The 20,462-nt window shown below is 36.0% G+C and overlaps 1 protein-coding gene across 1 annotated transcript; it reads left to right on the forward strand.

Moving 5' to 3' along the window:
• The first annotated feature begins 5,223 nt into the window (after positions 1–5,223).
• Positions 5,224–15,119, forward strand: rwdd1 (RWD domain containing 1). Its single transcript, XM_038298652.1, has 7 exons — positions 5,224–5,429; positions 6,164–6,229; positions 6,338–6,468; positions 10,929–11,072; positions 11,280–11,412; positions 12,047–12,109; positions 14,661–15,119. The coding sequence occupies exons 1-7, from the start codon at positions 5,357–5,359 to the stop codon at positions 14,771–14,773; spliced, it is 723 nt and encodes a 240-aa protein (XP_038154580.1). The 5' UTR covers positions 5,224–5,356; the 3' UTR covers positions 14,774–15,119.
• The last annotated feature ends 5,343 nt before the right edge of the window (positions 15,120–20,462 follow it).

Raw genomic sequence — 20,462 nt, forward strand, 5'->3', positions numbered from 1 at the left:
CAATTTATTTTATTTTTTTATCTGCATGTAAATAGGTTTTTCTTTGCAACTTTTGCTTTTTCCTGTTTTGGCCTCCAGTTCAGACATTTGTGAGCAACTTCATAGAAACTTCACATTTTAGCAATAAACAGCTGTGAGGCAACAAGAAGTATAACTACTTACAATATTAATGTTATTACTTTCTAACACTAAATACAGTTGTGGTAGAACATTTACATACCCCTTCATCAAAGACTGAAAAAGTCAGTTACGAGTATACAATATGGAAATCTTATTATATATATATATATATTATATATATATATATATATATATATATATATATATATATATATATATATATATATATATATATATATATATATATATATATATATATATATATATATATATATATATATATATATATATATATATATATATATATAAATAAGATTTCCATATTTAACTTATAAATTTTAGAAATATTTTATCAAATGATAATTCAAAATAAATCATGTATTTTAATGAATTACCATTTAGTAAATTTTTATTTACAACTTTTTTCAGTTTGCAATGGCAAACATATTTGTAAACTTTAAAGCACAACTGTATATTTCACTGTACAAATGTTCGTTCAAGAAAGAGTTCAAAACTTTTTTCTTTAAAATTTCTGATTTTAAAGAAAAAAATCTCTGGTTTATGGTATTGCTCTTGACTTATCTTTATTTAATGTTTTATCTTTTAAAAAAATGTCTTGTATGTTGGAATAAAAAACTGTTACATTGCCATTGAGTATTCCCGTGCGTTTTATTTAAACATCTGGTTTGATTTGCAATAGCAATTTGGTAGTTTTCAGAGAAAATGTTGTTATGGTAGCTTTCTTACTGTTTTGTATTCATTAGAAATTATATAAAAAAAAATAAAATAAGGCTTTATGCAGCTTTAGAAAAAAGAAAACCCCAAACTTAATTAACAAAATCTAATGAGAGTGTAAAGGGGAGCTGAGGACATGGAACCTATGTCATCTCAATTACATCCTTGGCTTTTTAAATCTATTGCCCTTGACAAAAACAACATGTAAAAGCAATTTAAAACCATTACTTCCAGGGATAGAATTTAACTTGAATATTCAATAATAACCTTTTATTTCTCCCTTTCTTTGGAAACATGCCTGCAATTAGAAACCAAACAACTATAAAGCATATAAGCCAAGGGACAAGGTGAGATCGAAATTGTGCTACTATGTGAAATAAACAAAGAAAATTATACAGTTATGAAAAAAGGAACTGAATCTAACAGATGCAGGTGCATTAAGATCATTTATAATCATACTAATTGTTCTCTTTTATTTTTGTAAAAGAAAACAGAATATTTCACAGACCAAAATGTTTGGAGCAGTGATGTTGATCTACAGTTTCCAGGAGGTTTGCAGACCAAGCTATCAGACACGCCCCTCTGTCTGTCCTCACTGTCAGGAATCCAGTTTGTGTGGGTAATTTTGTGTTTTTCTCTCCCTCCACCACCAGGTGATGCCCTGTTCTCGTTGGCCTTCCTGCACACCTGCGGCTCGTTGGTTCATCACTGAAGAGTATTATCACTACCTCGATGCAAGAGTGTTTGCCAGTTTTGGGTACTCTAGCCAAGCTGAGTTTAGCTGAATCTAATCTGAGCCTTTGTTTCTCTGAGTCTAACTTTTTTTTGTCTTTGCCTTTTTGGCAGGAAGCCTTCCTGTGTAACTGGATACCTGGCCTTCTCCCCCTGGAAGGATTAACCAAGTTCACACTGAGCAGGGGAAAACATCCACACGTTCCGTTCAAGTCCCTTTCAGAAATCCAAGTGACAGTCCACACCATTGCTCCTCAGGGTCCAACGTATGTCTACCTGTCCGCTCTCCCATGAGTTCCCTCTTCTATGGATAAACCCACACCAACTGGATCAAGGAAAAACAAGAACCCCCTCAAACGTGAGTCCCGCCCCCACTGTGCTCAAGGCTCAATCAGTTTTTCCGACGGCCCATGAACTGATCACTGTGATCTCCTCTCCAGACTTTGCAGTTCCGGTTCACCTGTTGTTTGAGTTCCAGATTCAACTCCTGTACTGTCTCCTCAATAAACCTGTTAAACTTTTCCTCTGGCTCTCTGAGTGGTTCTCTGCATGTGGGTCAGATCTCTTTAATCGATCATGACACTCTCATACAGTGGGCGGCCCGGGATGCCTGTCACAACTCCAGTCCGGCCCGCTGATGACGTCATACACACTCCGCTTTGTTGTATAAAAATATATAAATAAAAATTATAACCGTGGATGTCTGGGGGACAGTGATTCGCCTACATGTTATGAATGCTGGCGTACCATAAAGAATAAATGATGAACAGTTTAGTTTGTGCCTCCAAGTCATTGCCCATAGAAAGATGTTACTTGGATATAACCTAAAGGAATATCTTCAGAACGGCTCAAAATGACACAAAACTAATATGGGTGAGTAGAGCATGATGGAATAACGTAAAATCAAGGGCCCAATTAAAAAAAAAAACGGCGTTCCCCTTTAAGAAGATGGACCACCAACCATTGGGCAGAAGTTAACTCTCTAAGACAAAACCCTCCTCTTTGCATAATGAGGCAGAAATAAAGAGAATTGAACATATAAATAGGGTAAATAAATACAAAGGAAGAATAAAACAGACAAAAATATTATGACATGCGCATAAATAAATACTTAAAAAATAAGTAATAAATAAAGTTGAAGATTATAATGGACAATAAATAAATAAGGTAGTTATTACAAAGGCGGATAAATAAATAAGCTAATTAAAAGAGATTCATACATTTATCGCACTGTATAATTTAATTTATATCTACATAAATCAGTAAGGCCCGAAAAATATTATGACGGGAATGCCCCGTCTGGTCTGTTTATGTAATTACCATCACTAAATCTGTGATGGATTAAATAGGCTGTTGAAAAGATAGACGTAGGCATTCACTGTGACCGCAAAAGCCTGCATTTGAAGCTGCAGAACTATTGGCAGAGTTTGCTTTTCTCTCTGTAATGTACAATAGAATGCTTTTGCAGCCACTTTTCATTGACAGTAACCTTCCAAGCATGACAAACCACACTGCCTACAGGCAGGTGGCGCTAATGCGCCTCAACATCTTTCCTCCACAAGAAGAAGAATGCATGTCGGGGATCACCTGACTGACGGTTCGCCCGGTGGATGGTCGTTTGGTGCATGGCGCGTGTTTTGAAGCTGCTTATGGAGAAATGTCTTGGGCCGTGAGTAGTGAGGAAACAGGAAGCGATTCTTGTGGGATGGAAGAGGGAAATAGTGACAATGAAGGTTGGAAGATAGCAACATCAAAAAATGAGAAAAAGCGGAAAAAACAGAGATCAGTTCAAGGGGAATCTAGTTCAGAACAATCCAGTGATGATCATTCCATACATTCCACAGCACAACAAAATGAATTCAAAGTCATATTCAAAGTCGTTAATCAGGCAGACTCTTTTACAAATTGGAATCCGGTTCACTTAACAAAAACCATCAATAAACTTGTCGGAGAAGTCAGAGGTGCCAGAATTCTGTACAGTGGAGACCTGCTAATTATCTGCAGAGACAGCGCCCAGCAAGGCAAAGCAATACGGATCAACAAAATTGACGGGATAAGAGTTCAGTGCAGCTTAATGGAGAACAAAAAGTTCAGCAGGGGAGTCATTGGAGGAGTTCCTCTAAAAATTTCTGAAAAAGAGATTCTGGAAAACATAAGAGGTGCAAAAGTAAAAGAAGTAAAACGGTTAAAAACAACAAGAAACGGAGAAAGATCTGACAGTTTATCTGTGCTAATTAAATTCGAAGAAGAGCAATTACCAAGCAAAGTATTCATCGGTTACATAAGCTATAATGTCAAAATCTACAATCCTCCACCATTGAGATGTTTCAAATGCCAAAAATTCGGTCACATTGCAGCAGTTTGTAAAGGGAAACAGAGGTGTGGAAGGTGTGCAGGAGAACATGAGTACGGAAAATGTGGAAAAGAAGCTAAAATAAAATGCTGTAATTGTGGTGGAGAACATACTGCTGCCTATCGCGGCTGTGAAGCAAGCAAAAGGTCTGAGGAAATTAAAAAAATGAAATTTGAGCTCGGAATAACCTACGCTGAAGCTGCAAAAAGGATCCCATCTCAGTCAGAAAAACCCAAACCTACAGTTCAACACACAGCAAATTCCAAACCTCTAGAGAAATCTCTAAAAATTGATGAAGACTCACTTATTGTTAAAAAGACAAATTTTGTTCTTTTCATGGTAGAAGTTATTAATTGTACTGCACAGACAACAAAAAAAACGGAAAAAATCAAAATAATAGTGAAGGCTGCAGAAAAATATCTGGACATTAAAGATTTGAACTGGGAGATGGTTGGAAGTATGATGGGAGGACCGATGGGACCATCAGAAACTGGCAGAGTTAAGATGACCTAGAGTAAATTAAAATTATATGGGCAAATGTGATTTAGTATTATGTTGGTTTAAGTTACACAGGTTTTTTTTTTTTTTTTTTTTTTTTTTTTTTTGGGGGGGTGAATCGTTTCCTGTTTTCTTGCTTTACTCCATATCAGTTGGTGGCGGTAATGCACAATTCACAAGTCTGCCAACCGCCATAAAATCCCATAAGAAGAAGAAGAAGAAGAAGAATGCATGTCAATCCCCGAGATCATCGATTGCTGGAAGAGAAATCACTTATTAAGAGGGAAAAAAACGGAAAAATGGCAACAAAAAAAGAAAAGAAAAAAGTGTAATGAAGACTAGAAGGGAAGAGGATTAGATAAAGTACAAAAATCAGTATTAAACACAAACATTAATTAGAGAGCAGATAGGAAGAAATAATAATGATTAGGTTATGGGTGAGACTTACATTTTAAAATGAAAATGTATATTTAATAGGCAGGAATAATAATGATAACTCTGAAGGATGTGGAAAAAAAAAGAAAATGTAGAACACGTACTGATGAGCTGTAAAACTTATGAACATGAAAGAAATTGAGAAGGAAAGGCCAAGAATGGAGGCCTAAAGGAATATTGGGAAATGAAGGAAAAATAAAAGATATTTACAGATTAAGGAAAGCATTATTTATTTATTTATCTTCAGAATCTAAAATTAAAAATTAGAATTTGATAGATGTAAAGTATTGTAACTACACACTCATGCCCAGCAGGTGGCGGTATGCACTTTAAAGGTGTTTGCGATCCGCCATGATGGAAAAGAAGAAGAACTGTTGGATGTGTGGATGGGAGAGCAGGAAGAACACGCTGCACACCAGGCTGCCTGAAGTTCCAGTGTTGGAATGATTTTAACAAACTGTAGATAACGCTTTAAGATTCAAAATGACAGATTACATCGAGGAACAACGGAATGAACTGGAAGCCATAGAATCAATCTATCCTGACTCCTTTACAGGTAGAGTTACTAGCCTACAGATAGCATTACAGTAGCGTTATTTAGCTGACTGCCACCTAACATCAGTCATAGCCAATCCAGCTTTTCTCTGTCTTTTAAACAGATTCAATATATGTTTATATAGACTTCCAAGGTTAGGATCGTAAACATGTTTAGGGTACATGGAGGCTTTTTCAATGCTAATAAGGAAAAGTAGCTAAACTCGCACATTTTAATACTAGATTGATGCATTCAGTGCCGTATTCTAACATGATTTAACAGCACATTATCACTATCAGTCTGGGTGTTGTGTAGTAATGGTTTAATGAGGCATCTTGAAGCCAAACTGTATTGATGCTGCGTTGATACTGCCTCACACAATACTGACACCTGCTGGACATTTAAAGACACTACAGGCAGCTGATTGGAAAGACTAAACTGAATTGATTTGATGATCAATGATACAATGATAGAATTGAAGTTATTGTAGGTTATATTGTATTGTATATATGTTAAATTGAAAATATTCTTGATATTTTTAGATGCAATCAATAAATAATGTGAACATTTATCATCATGTTGACAGATACGTGTTTAAGTGTCAGTCAGTTAGAAACAACTCCTGTATCGGTCTCATGACTTCTGGAAACGACAAACACACCGATAGTGTTTTGCTCTATGGGCTGGACGGATGCTTTGACGCTCTGCTGGAGCCATCACTAGTGTTGTGAATGTTTATTCCTGTGTGCTTTCAGTGCTGTCAGAGGAGCCCACCAGTTTCACCATCACCGTTACGTCAGACGCAGGAGAAAATGGGGAAAGTGAGTACATATTTAGTTTAAAGGCATCATGACATCTCCTTTAAGTTTGAAACTTCATTTGATTTTTCCTCTGTGGTAATGATTTGTTCTTTTTTTTTTCAATTACAGCTGTAGAAGCAACTCTAAAGTTTACCTATGTAGCAAAATACCCAGATGAGCCTCCGATGTGGGAGATCTACTCTCAAGAAAACCTGGAAGAAGGAGATATGGAGGAGATTCTCACCCTGTTGAAGCAACAGGTCTGTTCATTTAAACAAGAAGTTTCATGTATTATTTGCTTATTACTGATGGCCATATGGTTACCCCCACTTTGTAAGAGCAGATAAAATAAAACAGACCAGACAGTGATATGTCTAGACTCTTCAGAACTGCTATTTTCATGACCTCCTTCCTGGACTTAAAGGTGTGTTCAGATTCAGAACCCACACTACAAAACTGCTTTAAAAATAAGTACAAATGTCTTTCAATTAGGGATGGAGAATTGATTGCATTTGCAATATAATCGCCATTTAACAGAACAGAATTTTAAAATCACAGAGGTATTCATTTTTAATCATGCTTTTATAACAAGAGTAGAGCCCTTTAGGTGGTGATGAAACACTTGAAGCGGGTTTTTCTCCACACAGAAATGTAGCATTGCAGCTAGCACGTACTTGTGCTTCTAATCCACGATTAGAAGCACAAGTAAACACTTTTTCACACAATAGTTACAGTAAAGTTCTGTAGCAATGAAAAACAGGCTCTAAAAAAAAAAAAAGCCTGGAGGTGAAACATCTACAAGCTTGGAGTTGTGGCAAAGGAAAATGGAAATAAAATTGCACTTTGATTTAAAAAATAATTGCAATTTAGGATTTTGGCAAAATCGTTCCGCCCTGCTGATTGTATCTTTCATTTATCTGCTGTAGAATGGATTTATTGTTGCAGTTTGAACAAGAAAATTACCTATAGGGCTGCTCCTCACAATTATTTTGAAAATCAATTAATCTGTTGATTATCTATTTGATTAATCAATTAATAATCTGATAGCCAAAGGTTCCTTAAAGGAGATTTTTTTTTTTTTTTACAAAACTAAACGATGTGAAACCAAAACTTTTCCTATTAAGGAGATCTGGAAGCAGCAGATTGATGGACAGAAACGTTTCGATATAATTACGGCTCTAAGCGGGTTGCTTTTTCAGCTAAACGTTTTACATTCTCTATACTTCAGTTAATCATTAATCAATTGCTAAATAAGCTGACGATTATTTCAGTGATCAATTAATGCAAGTAATTGTTTCAGCCCTTCTTAAATATTATGCATTCCAAAAAAGAAAATGGTATTTTTTTCTTATTTAATACATAAATTTTCCTAAAACTAAATACTTACCTGTTGAAAATGAGGGCAAGTACTCATATTTCAAGAAAAACATGGACTTGCCTATGTTTAATTTCTTGCAGTGTACTAAAGGCCTGTTGCAATCCTATTAAAGGTTACCTAAATACATATTGTCACAAACATTTAACAAACCTATTTAATGGAAATATGCACCACTAGCATTCCTCTGATACCCTTTTGCATCTAACCGAACAAGCTGTTGAAACTCGGGAACAATCAGTTTTAGCGGCAGTGGGAACAGCTCACTGTCTACCCGGGTCAAACCACTCAGCCAGCGACTCACGTTAAAATCACCTTGCTTTGATTCTGTGGGAACACCAGACCTGGGTTGACCTGCTAAATTACGTGACACCGTTGAAACGCAACATACGTACGTCATTAGCATCTGATCTAACAAGCAGAACAACCCTGTTTATATTTATATAAACGAGGAGCAGCTGTGGTGAGAGGGAACCAGACAGATAATAGAGAGAAACAATAAATAACACTGACTACACCCTGGCTCCATTCCACGTGGCTCTACATTGTTTACTTTCCTGATTTCTGTCTCACTGGTGACATCATTGCTAACCCATCATGATAGTGTCACAAGGCACGCAGCCACAGGGCGACAGAGACCACGCAGTGTGCTAGCTAGGGGTAAGACACGGCTTTTGTTTTCAGTGGGAAGGGATTTATGTCTTTCACATAAGAGAAAATAATTCCAACCTATATTTTTTTCAATAGTTTTCTCCTATTCTCTTTTAAAGAATGAAACTTCACATAGCACAAACGTTGTGCTTAAATATAAATTCATTAAATTACTGCAAATGTATTAGCTTTAGGTATCAATGATGATCCATTGATCATTCAGACTTTTCCTTTAAAGGTTAGAAGAGTCCACAGAAACCAGGAAGGTGTTTGGAGGTTCTCTGTTTTTATTAGACCTGACAATCAGGATCCGTTAACATTACGGGCTGAAGATCTCCAACCTAATCTGTATTAAACAACATGCTAAGTTAACATATGGGACACCTGGTGTAACAGTGTAATAATGACACAAGGATGATCAATAATAGACGGGAATAATTAACCGCTAAACAATAAAAACCATTGCTGTGGATTGTACTGACCTCTTCCCAAAGGGATGAATTAAAAAAAGGAAAGAGGGAATTAAATACAAAGAATCTATATTGGTCATTTAGACTAATATAGTGAGTCATAGCTGGAGGATCAAATTCTTAATATATTCTGGTTGTGACTCAGCAGAAACTTTGAACTTTTTCAGCATGATTCAGCTCATCAGCAAGTAATAGAAAAGTGGACTCTGCTACATGTTATCTCCACCCTCTATAACACTCACTGGTGGGCGGGGTTAGAGCGGATAGTTGGAACTGAAAGGATCACATCCATGGTATGAGATGATGCAGTGGAGTGCAGAATTACAGTTAGTTATATAATCTGTGATTTTTTGCAATTGTTTTTCTTTTTTTTTTCCAATTTAAGATCCTTTGAAATTGTTAATGATTGGTGTGTATAATAAAACCCTTTGTAAGTTTATGTGTGTAAAATCTTTTATAATAATTTATGGTTTGTTTTTCTGCCATTTTAATGAAATAAGCTCAAGCAGGAAGTGAAAGTGCTTATTCAAATTGGGCATAGATGAGCAAAATGAAAGGCGTTTGTCATTTTTATAAAAAAAAAAAATAGTTTTTCTGCAGTTTTTGGTTTTAATCTGGTTGGAAGTTATGTGTCCAACTAATCTTATGCAGTGGTGTCAAAAGTACACACATCTGTTACTTAAGTAGAAGTATAGATGCTGCAGTTTAAAAACACTCTGGTAAAAGTGGAAGTATCAACCTGACCTCTTTACTCAAGTAGAAGTGAAAATGTGTGATTTCCAAAAACTGCTTAAAGTATAAAATAACCTTTAAAAACAAAAAAAAGCAGCCAGATGCCACTATATGAATTCACTAACCAATGAGTGTTTGCATTATATGACTCATCCAATGACACTAGTTTTTACTAGATGTGGGTGGAGCCAATGATCTGCATTGGATGGAGCACATGACGGGAAATAGATATTTATAAACATTAAACCGAAGTGAAGAGTAACGTTTGTTTTAAAAGTGTAAGGAATTCAAAGTACAGATACTTGTGTGAAAATGTAATAAGTAGAAGTCAGAAGTAGGAAGAAAAATAAGTGAGAAGAGCTAGAAGAGCTATAGGTGTAAATATTTTTATCTTTATTATCTTGTAGGGTTGGTTGTGTATGTGTATATATATATATATATATATATATATATATATATATATATATATATATATATATATATATATATATATATATATATATATATATATACACACATATATATATATATATATATACACATATATATATATATATATATATATATATATACACATATATATATATATATATATATATACACATATATATATATATACATATATATATATACACATATATATATATACATACACATATATATATATATATATATATATATATATATATATATACATACACATATATATATAAAACTGTAACTGGAGCGTGTAACAAAATTAATTTCCCTCTGCGATTATTAAAGTATTTCTGATATTGAAATACGTAATGGAGTAAAGTATAGATGCCTAAAAAGAGTAGTTAAGTACAGTAATGAAGTATTTGTACTTGACTCCTCTGATCTTATGGCTGAATCAACCGATCTAATAAAGTGTTTTCATCCAATCTATATTGATACAACGGCAACCAAATACAAATTAGTCACATTAGCCAAAATAAATAAGTTTCCTCTTTCAAAAGTCAAAAGTTGGTCTTAAATCTACAACCTCAGGATTGGAAGTTGATGTCTTCCAGCTGAAGCCACTAGCGATGGTAACTGCACATTAGAAAGCAATACTACTTAATACCAATGTTCTAATCATAACCAGTGCTTTGCTCAGATCTTTCTGAGGCGGTCACATGGTACGGCAGGTAGCGAGGCTTCGGGCGTCATCTATTTTGGCTCCTCCCCCAAATGAAGCAAGTCTCGATACGCACCTCGCAGAAACGCCCTCTCCAGTACACGACACACTCCTCGAGGCCTCGGCTCATCTCATATCATCTCTAGTATTTTTAAAGGAGCCACTTTTTTACAGTCGGTGAAAAAACAAACTAGAGGTTTCCATAATGTTTTGTTGCAATAAAGCAGTTAAATGGAAACAATCAGTCTGTTTGCTTTTTAATCTCAGGTCTAAATAAGACCCAACGTGTTCCACGTAGATCCAGGTGCAAACTGTATATTTGTACCAACATTTTCTGTCCTAACTATGCAGGCTGAAGAGAACCTGGGGATGGTGATGATTTTCACCCTGGTGACAGCTGTTCAGGAGAAATTAAACGAAATAGTGGATGCAATGAAAAACAGACAAGAAGAGGAAAAACTTCGCAAAGAAAAGGAGGCAGAAGAAGCAGAGAAGGTAAAAAAGGAAAACAACATCGTTTGCTTTCACCAAATTGCTGTTTTTGTTGCTGTTATAGAAAAAGTTTGATGCTGGATTTTTGTTAGTGTGTGTAATGATTACCAGTTAGGATGGGGGTGTGTCTTCTTCATTCTCTATATGCATGTTTGGAGCAGTGTGTGTGGGGATCAGTGCAGCACAATGATGAGTGTTTGTGTTTGACAGGTGGCGTTTCAGGGCACAGTGGTGACAATTGAAAATTTTTTAGCATGGAAAGCCAAGTTTGATCTTGAGATGGCAGAGTTCAGACGGAAAAAACAAAAGGAGGAGGAGCAAGCTGGAAAACTTAAACTAACAGGTAATACTGTTTCACTTTTCCAAATTAATTAAAAAAACATCCTCTGGGCTGTCTTTCCAAGTTTGAAGACGTTTTGCTTATATTCAGGAAGTTTTTTCATTTCAAAATGTCAGGAATTGGGTTGAGTTCCAGGTTTTATCCAGCAGCCCAACAAAGCCTTGTTTTTGTTTAGAAAACATGCAAAATTAAACAGACGAATGAGTCCACCCCTTTGGAATGGGGGTCATTTGGCTTCCTAGAACACTTCAACAAAGTGAATTACTAAAATTCAACTTTTTGATCCATGGTATGGGGCATTACAGGCTAAGAAGCCACATGACCCCCATTCCAAAGGGATGGACCCGTTCATCTGTTTCTATTTGCATGTTTTCTAAACAAAAACAAGGCTTTGTTGACCTGCTGTATAAAACCTGGAACTCAACGCTATTTCTGACATTTTGAATTGAAAAAGCTTCCTGGATGGAAGAGAAACATCTTCAAACTTAGAAACAAAATCCACTGGATTTTTTTTTGTTTACTTTTTTGGAATGACTGACCTGGATGACTGAGAATCTTCACCAGCATGTTTCACTTTTCTTTCAAAGCTCACAGCTCTGCCAGCTTCCATTAAAAGGTGCAATCTTTTTCTCTGTAGGTAAACAGCTGTTTGAGACAGATCATAACCTGGACACATCAGACATTCAGTTCCTAGAAGATGGTAAGCAGCGCTTCACCATGAACACATCCTGTCATGTCATGTTGTTTAATTGGAGGGATTTTGAAACATTTCACTCACTTTCAGTCTAAATTTATTTAGCTCTGTTTTTTTTCTTTTAAACATACATACATATGAAAAGGTTTGGGCACTTCTATTAATCTTAATTATTTCTATTTCTAAATATTTGGGTGTTTTTAACAGCTATTTCAGTTTAATATATATCTAATAACTGGTGGACACAGTAATATGTCAGTATTGAATCGAGGTGTATTGGACTAACAGAAAATGCGCAATATGCATTAAAACAAAATTTGACAGGTGCAAAAATATGGGCACCTCAGCAAAAAAGAGACGTTAATATTTAGTAGATCAACAACCTCTAGTCGCTTCCTGTAGCTTTAATGAGTTCCTGATTTTTGACCACTCTTCTTTGCAAAACAATTCCAGTTCAGTTAGGTTTGATGGTTTCCCAGCATGGACACCCTGCTTCAAATCATCCCACAGATGTTCAATGATATTCTTGTCTGGGGATTGGGATGGCCATTCCAGAACAATGGAATTGTTCCTCTGCAGAAATGCCTGAGTAGATTTGGAGCGGTTTTTTGGATCATTGTCTTGCTGAAATATCCATCCCCGTGTAAATTCAACTTGGTAACTGATTATTGAACATTATTCTCAAAAATCTGCTGATATTGAGATGCAACCGTCAACTTTAACTAGATTCCCAGTGCCAGCATTGGAAACGCAGCCCCAAAGCTTGATGAAACCTCCACCAAATTCTACAGTGGGTAGCAAGGGTTTTTCTTGGAACGCTGTGTTGTTGTTTTTTTGCCGCCATGCATAAAAAAAAGGCTTTTTATGACCAAACAACTCAATCTTTGTTTCATCAGTCCACAGGACCTTATTCCAAAATGAAGGTGGCTTGTCCAAATGTGCTTTTGCAAACCTCAAGGGATTCTGTTTGTGGCGTGCTTGCAGAAAAGGCTTCTGTCGCATTTGCAGCACAATGATGCTGCAGGTCTTTGGAAGTGGTCTGTGCATTGTCCTTGACAGTTCTTCTCTGCCTCTCTGATATTTTTTTTGGCCTGCCACTTCTGGGCTTAACAAGAACTGTCACTGAGGTCTTCCATTTCCTTACTATGTTCCTCACAGTTTAAATCTCTGAGACAACTTTTGTATCCTTCCCCTGAACGACTATGTTGAACAATCTTTGTTTTCAGATCATTTGAGCTTTTTTTTTGAGGTGCCCATGATGAATCTTCAGAGGAGATGCAAACAGGAGAACAACTTGCAACTGGCCACCTTAAATATATTTTCTCATGATTGGATGCACCTGGCTAAGAAGTTCAAATCTTAATGAAGTTACCAAACCAGTTTTGTGTTTCAGTAAGTCAGTGTAGTTAAAGGTATTCAAGTCAATAAATCAATAAAATGATTAGGGTACCCACATTTTTGCACCTGTCAAGTTCTATTTTAATGCATATTGCACATTTTCTGTTAGTCCAATAAACCTAAATTCAATACTGAAATATTACTGTCTATATATTAAACTGAAATAGCTGCTGCAAACACCCAAATATTAAGAAATAAAAATAATTAAGATCAATAGGGGTGCCTAATTTTGTTCATATGACTGTACTTGCTTGAGCAACACAGGCATTATGATTTTACACCTTCAGTTTGACTATTGCTGCGGTCGGGATCTGGTCATAAAAACCGACTCATTGCAACCATCAATGTAGCATTTCCCCCGACATTAATTATCAATCATTTTAAAACTCTAACTATAAGCTTTATCAAAAAGGAAAGTTTTAAGCCTAGCCTTAAAAGTAGACAGGGTGTCTGCCTCAAGGACTAAAACTGGTAGTTGGTTCCACAGGAGAGGAGCCTGATAACTAAAAGATCTGCCTCCCATTCTACTTTTAGAAATTCTAGGAACCACTAGTAAACCTGCAGATTGAGAGCGAAGTGCTCTGTTAGGAACATAAGGAACAACTGATGTCAGATGCAGCTGAGTTATTTAGAGCTTTATACACATACTTGTAGCTTTAGGCATGAGCTATTTCTGTTTATCAAAGTGAGAGCAGCTGAGTGAACTAGAATGAAGGAGAAGCAAGTTGTCAGCAGCCAAACAGTGTTTAGAAAATACAACCATAAGAAAACCTAAATATCAAGGTTACATATTTCTCCGTCAATCCTTTCTTGAAAACATGCATTCTATGTCTATCAGTTGAACCTCTACAATTATACAGTCTCTCAAGCTCAAAGCAAATGCATTGCTCCTAATTGTACATTTCTATTTCTCTGTTAAACCCTCAGGAACTTTATTGCTTTCCAGCATATGCCTCCTGTTTTAATTTAAACAATGACGCCCAACATTGTATGAATTAAATGTTGTTTTCATCCCAAACTCTGCGTGATCTGAGGTGCTTCAGCATTTTCTTCCCTCAAATGAATCTAATGTCTGGAATCACAGTGCTTTGGGTTAAATGCATCCTTTAAAACGGGGATTTGTTGACCAGCTCTTTTTTTTTTTTTCCTTTCTCCTCAGGTGGAAACAACGTTGAAGTGGACGAGTCGTTGTTCCAGGACATTGAGGACTTGGATTTGGATGAAGACGATCCAGACTTTGATCACTTGGAGACGGACAGCGATGAGGACTGAAGTTGCAGAAAAGCTACAGACTGTTAAAAGCCCTCAGCAGAACACAGTTGTACTCATACCTGATTAAACTATTGAAGACTTGGAGAAAATAGGGACATTTTTTCATTGTTACAGCAGAAGACATAAACGAAAAAATAAATATACATTTGCAGAAAAATTCTTGTCTTAAATCGTGTGCCATTGGTTAGATATATATGCCAATGCTAATTATGCTTTTTAGAAGAAAGGAAATTATGATTCTGCACTTAAGTTTCTATCACACTGCAGAAAATTCAAATCAAAATAAGTCATTTGTTCTTGAATTCAGGAGGTGAGACACTACCAATGGAAAAAGACAATTTACATTCAAAATAAAAAATATTGCATTGTCTTATTTCAAGTGAATATTTTCTGATTATCTTATTTTAAGAGTAAAGATATTCCATCACAAATCATCTCATTCATCCATTTAAATTAAGGGTTAATACACTTCATTTAAGAATATTGTTTTTGCAGTGCATTGTTTCTGTCTACTATATGCTACTAATTAAATACTGACACCATAATATTGTGAAGAATATTTTAGTTTCTGTTCGAATTCATGGGCTGCATCCTCAGAAGGCCAGATTGAAAGGACGATTACGTTATGGCGTGGCGCCGAGGTCTGGTCGGATTCCAAGACTCCTCGTTATGAGAGTGCAAGAAAAAAGTTAATACATCGGAAGCACAAGTAGAACTTCACAAGGAAAAGGAAGACATGAGGGAACGTCTGAGGGACCCAAGAAGGATATAAAAGAAGATGGAGTTTATGTATTAAAGGTAAAAAAGGTAAATTTAAAGAAGACCTAAAAGCTGAAGTTGTGGAGCTGCTAAGCAGGATTTCACCTGACCAGGCTGAGAAGATGGAAGAGGCCATTGATGTAGTTCATAGAGTGGAGAGACCAGCAGAAAACCGTCACAGACAAATAATAATCCTCTTTGCCACAAGAAGTGTTAGAAAAGTGTGGAAGCAAACGAAAGCATCAAGGATCTGCAGAGAAGGGATTCGGTTTGCGGAGGATCTGACCAGGAGGACTGGAAATCCAGGCAGGCGCTGTGGCCAAGAACTGAGAAGGCAAGGAAGGAGGGTAAGGCTGCGGGATTCAGTAGACCCTTCGCCTACATCCAAGGAAAGCGTATTACAGGCTGAAGTGTTATCAGTATAAGAGGTTTGTTAGATAATTAATAGTGGAGAAATTTGATTCATGAGACGGTTAAAGGGACTCTTCTCAAGTGTTGCTACTCTACCTCCTAGGACTTAAAATATATTCTATGGTTTTTTTGTTCTTTTATTTAGGTGTTCTATTGTTATTGTTCATAAATTAGTCAGGACTTGATTTAAAGACTGATGTTCTATTTTTTCTTTTCTTTTAATGCTAGAGAGATCAAAGACTGTTAAGTTTAAAGCAGTATTTTTGTTCTGCAAAAATCAAAAGGCCAACTGTATTTTTTTCTTCAAGAGACTCAGAATCCACCAATGTGAAAGTTTGGACTCAACAGTGAAGATAAGATCTTTTTTAGTCATGGAACGAATCGTTGTGCAGGTGTAGCCATTTGCTTTAATAGATGTCCTGGGAAGGCTATTTCTTAAGAAACAGATAAAGATGGACTCTGAGCAGCATGTGTGTTAGATATTGACGACAATTTGATTATTATAGTCAATGTTTATGGATATAATAATGAGCAGAAAAACAGACAGCTTTTACATCAGGTAACAACAGTTATTAAACTTCAGCAGAATTATTCCACTGAACGTGTTTGGAGGGGACTTTAACTTAACACCAGATGAATGGATGGACAGATGTCCGTCAAAGTATTTTCAGGTGACTTTGAATCCGATGATGGATGAATTTTAAAATACAAATAAACTAATTGATGCCTGGAGAAACCTTAACCATAACATCAGACAATACACTTGGCTTAAACCAAATGGTCTGTCAAGCTCAAGAATCGATTACTGGTTAGTTACACGCTTCATTCTGGAACACCTTTCTGAAGCCAGCATCTCTTGCAGCCCTTTAAGGGATCATTGTGCGACAAACCTTCGAGTAGCCAAAAAAGAGTCAAAAAACAAATTCAAGGGTTTCAGGAAATTCAACTCTAGTTTACTTAAAAATGATCAATATTGTAAAAAAAAATTAAGGAAATAATTGAAGATATTAAAAATAACGCAAATTTTGTTACAGCAATACAAAAATGGGAATTTGTGAAATTTTCCATAAGAAAATTCTCTATTTCATACAGTAAAAAAACTACAAATGGAAGAAACCAAATTAATCACAGAATTGATTACATATTATTATAAATCTGATTGGAGTGAGGAAGAAAGAACCAACATCAACACATTACAGTGTAAACTAGATCAATACTATCAAAACAAGGCAAGAGGAGCATTTATACGATCAAGATCCAGATGGATGGAAGAAGGAGAGAAAAATACATTATATTTTTTCAGGTTAGAAAAACAGGGAGGAAAAAAATTAAATTAACAGTCTCATAATTAATGGTGAAGAATGCACAGACAAAAAACTTATATCGGAAGAAATTAGGGAATTTTACAGCACTCTTTTTACGTCCTCATACTCCAAATAAGAAGAAGAATCATAAATGTTATTCCTACCATAGACTCTTCTTTTAAAAATATATGTGAGGAACAAATTCAATAGAAGAATTTGTGCTGTAAAAATGTAGCATCAGATAAAGCCCCTGGATCTGATGGCATTACTGCAAATTTTTATTAATTCTTTTGGACAGAGATAAAAATGTTGTTCTTTGATGCAGTTATGGAAAGCATTCAGAATAAAGAACTCATGACAACAATGAAGCACGGTGTCATCACATTAATACCTAAACCAGGAAAAGATAAAAGGAACCTGAATAATCTAAGAAATAGTGCAAGTTCTCCCACTTAAAAAGATGAGAGAGGCCGGTAATTTTCATCATAGATATACCTCAACTATGAGAGACAAAATTAGAAAAAAAATCCAGAAAATCACATTGTCTGATTTTTAAAGAATTTATTTGCAAAATATAGTGGAAAATAAGTATTTGGTCAATAACAAAAGTTCATCTCAATACTTTGTTATATACCCTTTGTTGGCAATGACAGAGATCAAACGTTTTCTGTAAGTCTTCACAAGGTTTTCCCACACTGTTGCTGGTATTTTGGCCCATTCCTCCATGCAGTTCTCCTCTAGAGCAGTGATGTTCTGGGGCTGTCGCTGGGCAACACGGACTTTCAACTCCCTCCAAAGATGCCCAATTGATTGATGATGATGGTTTTATTCTGTTTTTGGATACAGTGGAACACACTTTTATTCTTGAAACATTTAAACATCTTGGCTTTGAAAAGTGTTTGGATATTATCAAGATGTTGTACACAGACATAAATAGCTGTGTTTCCTTAAGTGAAGGGACATGTCCAAGAGGGATTATAAAGAGAGGGATTAGGCCAGGATGTAGCGTGTCACCTCTCCTGTTCATCACAGTTACAGAACTCTTAGCTATCTTCATAAGAAGCTCCAATCTCCAAGGCTTACAAAATCAGACAATTATCATAAGTCAACTGGCAGATGACATCATTCTGTTTCTAAAAAATTAAAATCAAATCCCTCTGGCCATCCAAACATAAATGTATTTTCTAAAGCTTAAGGATTGAATTTAAATTTAGAAAAATGTGAATTAATGAGCATCCATGAATGTTTTGATTCATCGTTGTACAACAGGTCAAACTTGAGGTCAAATACCTGGGAATGTGGGTAACAAAAATCGAAAGTTGTAAAATCAAACTAAACATTGAACATAATTTAAACAAATGTAAACAGATACTTAACTGGTTGCAGAGAGATCTAACTCTTTTTGGTAGAACCCTACTTACCAAAATGGAGACTTTATCAAGATGTATTTACCCCTCATACTCATTATCTATACCACAAAAAATTATCAAGGAAATTAATAAATTAAACTTTAACTTCATCTGGAGAAACAAGCATCACTATATCAAGAAAGGAAATGTAGTTAAAGATTATGAAGATGGAGGAATTAAAGCAATATATTTTGAAATAATGAATGGTGTTTTAAAGCTAAAGTGGCTACAATCGTTTCTTAGAAGTAGTCATGAGATCTGGTTTGCTGTCCCCTCTCTGGCATTTAGTAAAATTGGTGGTATTGAGTTCCTATTGAGATGTGATTTTGAGATTCAAAAATTACCTGTAAAAGTTTCTGCATTTCACCAGCAAGTGCTGTTAAATTGGAAATTGGCATTCAAACATAACTTTAGTCCCCATAATGTTCCTTTGTGAAATAACAGAGTTATTTTATACCGGGAAAAGTCTGTGTTTATGGAAAACTGGATGGAGAAGGGAATCTGGTCAATTAGTCATTTATTGGACGATAATGGCAATACATATGCATTTGAAGCTTTAATTCATAAATATAATCTAAGCTGTACAAAAAAGATTATGAAAAAAAATGATAAAAATAACACCAAATGTATTTATTCAGCTCATAAAAACAATTATGATACAAAGCAAGTGATTAAATCACAGAATATTGTAATAAATGGTTTAGACTTACTAGACAAAAAATGCAATAATAAGTTTTTAAGACAAAATTTAGTAAAACAGACATACCCTGGACTGGTTAGAAGGAAATGTATGGATAAATATGAAAAGAAAGACCATATAAATTTCATGTCAAAGTTTTTCAAATTAGATCTCCCACCAAAATATAACGAAATACATTTGTAAACTCTACATATTTACCCCTCAAATGAGCTTATCAGAAACAGATTTAAAATTGAACGTGGTAACTGCTATATACACTATGTTCAAAAGTTTGGGGTCATATTGAAATGTCCTTATTTTTGAAGGAAAATCAATGAAGATAACTTTAAACTAGTCATAACTTTAAAGAAATGCACTGCTAATTTGGTACATTACTATTCTAGCTGCAATGTCTGGTTTTTGGTGCAATATTTGACCAATCGAGGACAGAATGTTGTTGGTGGTGGTCGACGTGCACAGTTAATGGCCGGATGTGGCCATCATGAGGTCTACGACCACCAGGAAAACCACTGAGCGTCTGGAGGAAATGTTCAGTCGGTACGGAATACCGGAACAACCAGTAAGTGACAACGGGCCCCAGTTTGTCTCCGAAGAGTTGGAGGCTTTCCTCAAAATGAATGAAATTCCACACATTAAGTCAGCACCCTACCACCCGTCTACCAATGGACTGGCTGAGAGGTTTGTACAAACCTTAAAGCACAGTCTAAAGGCATCAATGTCCCAAGGCTCCCTTCTTCAACGACTGCAGTTTCCTGCTGACTTATCGGAACACGCCTCACAGTACCACTAAAACGTCGCCCGCAGAGCTCCTCCTGAAAAGAGCGCTGTGCACCCAACTGGACTGCATGAGCCCTCCGTCAAGGAGCCAGATTGTTCAGAGCAGTCAGCAAGAGCAGAGCAGACGTAGGTCAGGCACGCCAACAGGGGCCCCACCACAGAGCCAAGGGGCTCTCCTGTTCTAGACATGTCTGACCAGGCAGACATGGTGGAGGGCCTGCCGCCGACCCCCTGCCAGCTACACTTCACGAGGACAATGCTGTAGACCAGGTTCCCCAGCCCCAAAGACAACGGAATCTGCACCACTGCCGTCTCCGGTGAACTACCAT

The sequence above is a fragment of the Cyprinodon tularosa genome, unplaced genomic scaffold (genome assembly GCF_016077235.1).
Source record: "Cyprinodon tularosa strain WSP-4 unplaced genomic scaffold, ASM1607723v1 ctg411, whole genome shotgun sequence".
Lineage (NCBI taxonomy): Eukaryota > Metazoa > Chordata > Actinopteri > Cyprinodontiformes > Cyprinodontidae > Cyprinodon > Cyprinodon tularosa.

Excerpts from the sequence above, each read along its gene's own strand:
- rwdd1 (XM_038298652.1), top strand. The coding sequence starts at position 5,357 with ATGACAGATTACATCGAGGAACAACGGAATGAACTGGAAGCCATAGAA. Across the intron at positions 11,073-11,279 it reads AGGCAGAAGAAGCAGAGAAG|GTGGCGTTTCAGGGCACAGT; the intron begins GTAAAAAAGGAA and ends TGTGTTTGACAG. Across the intron at positions 12,110-14,660 it reads CATTCAGTTCCTAGAAGATG|GTGGAAACAACGTTGAAGTG; the intron begins GTAAGCAGCGCT and ends CTTTCTCCTCAG.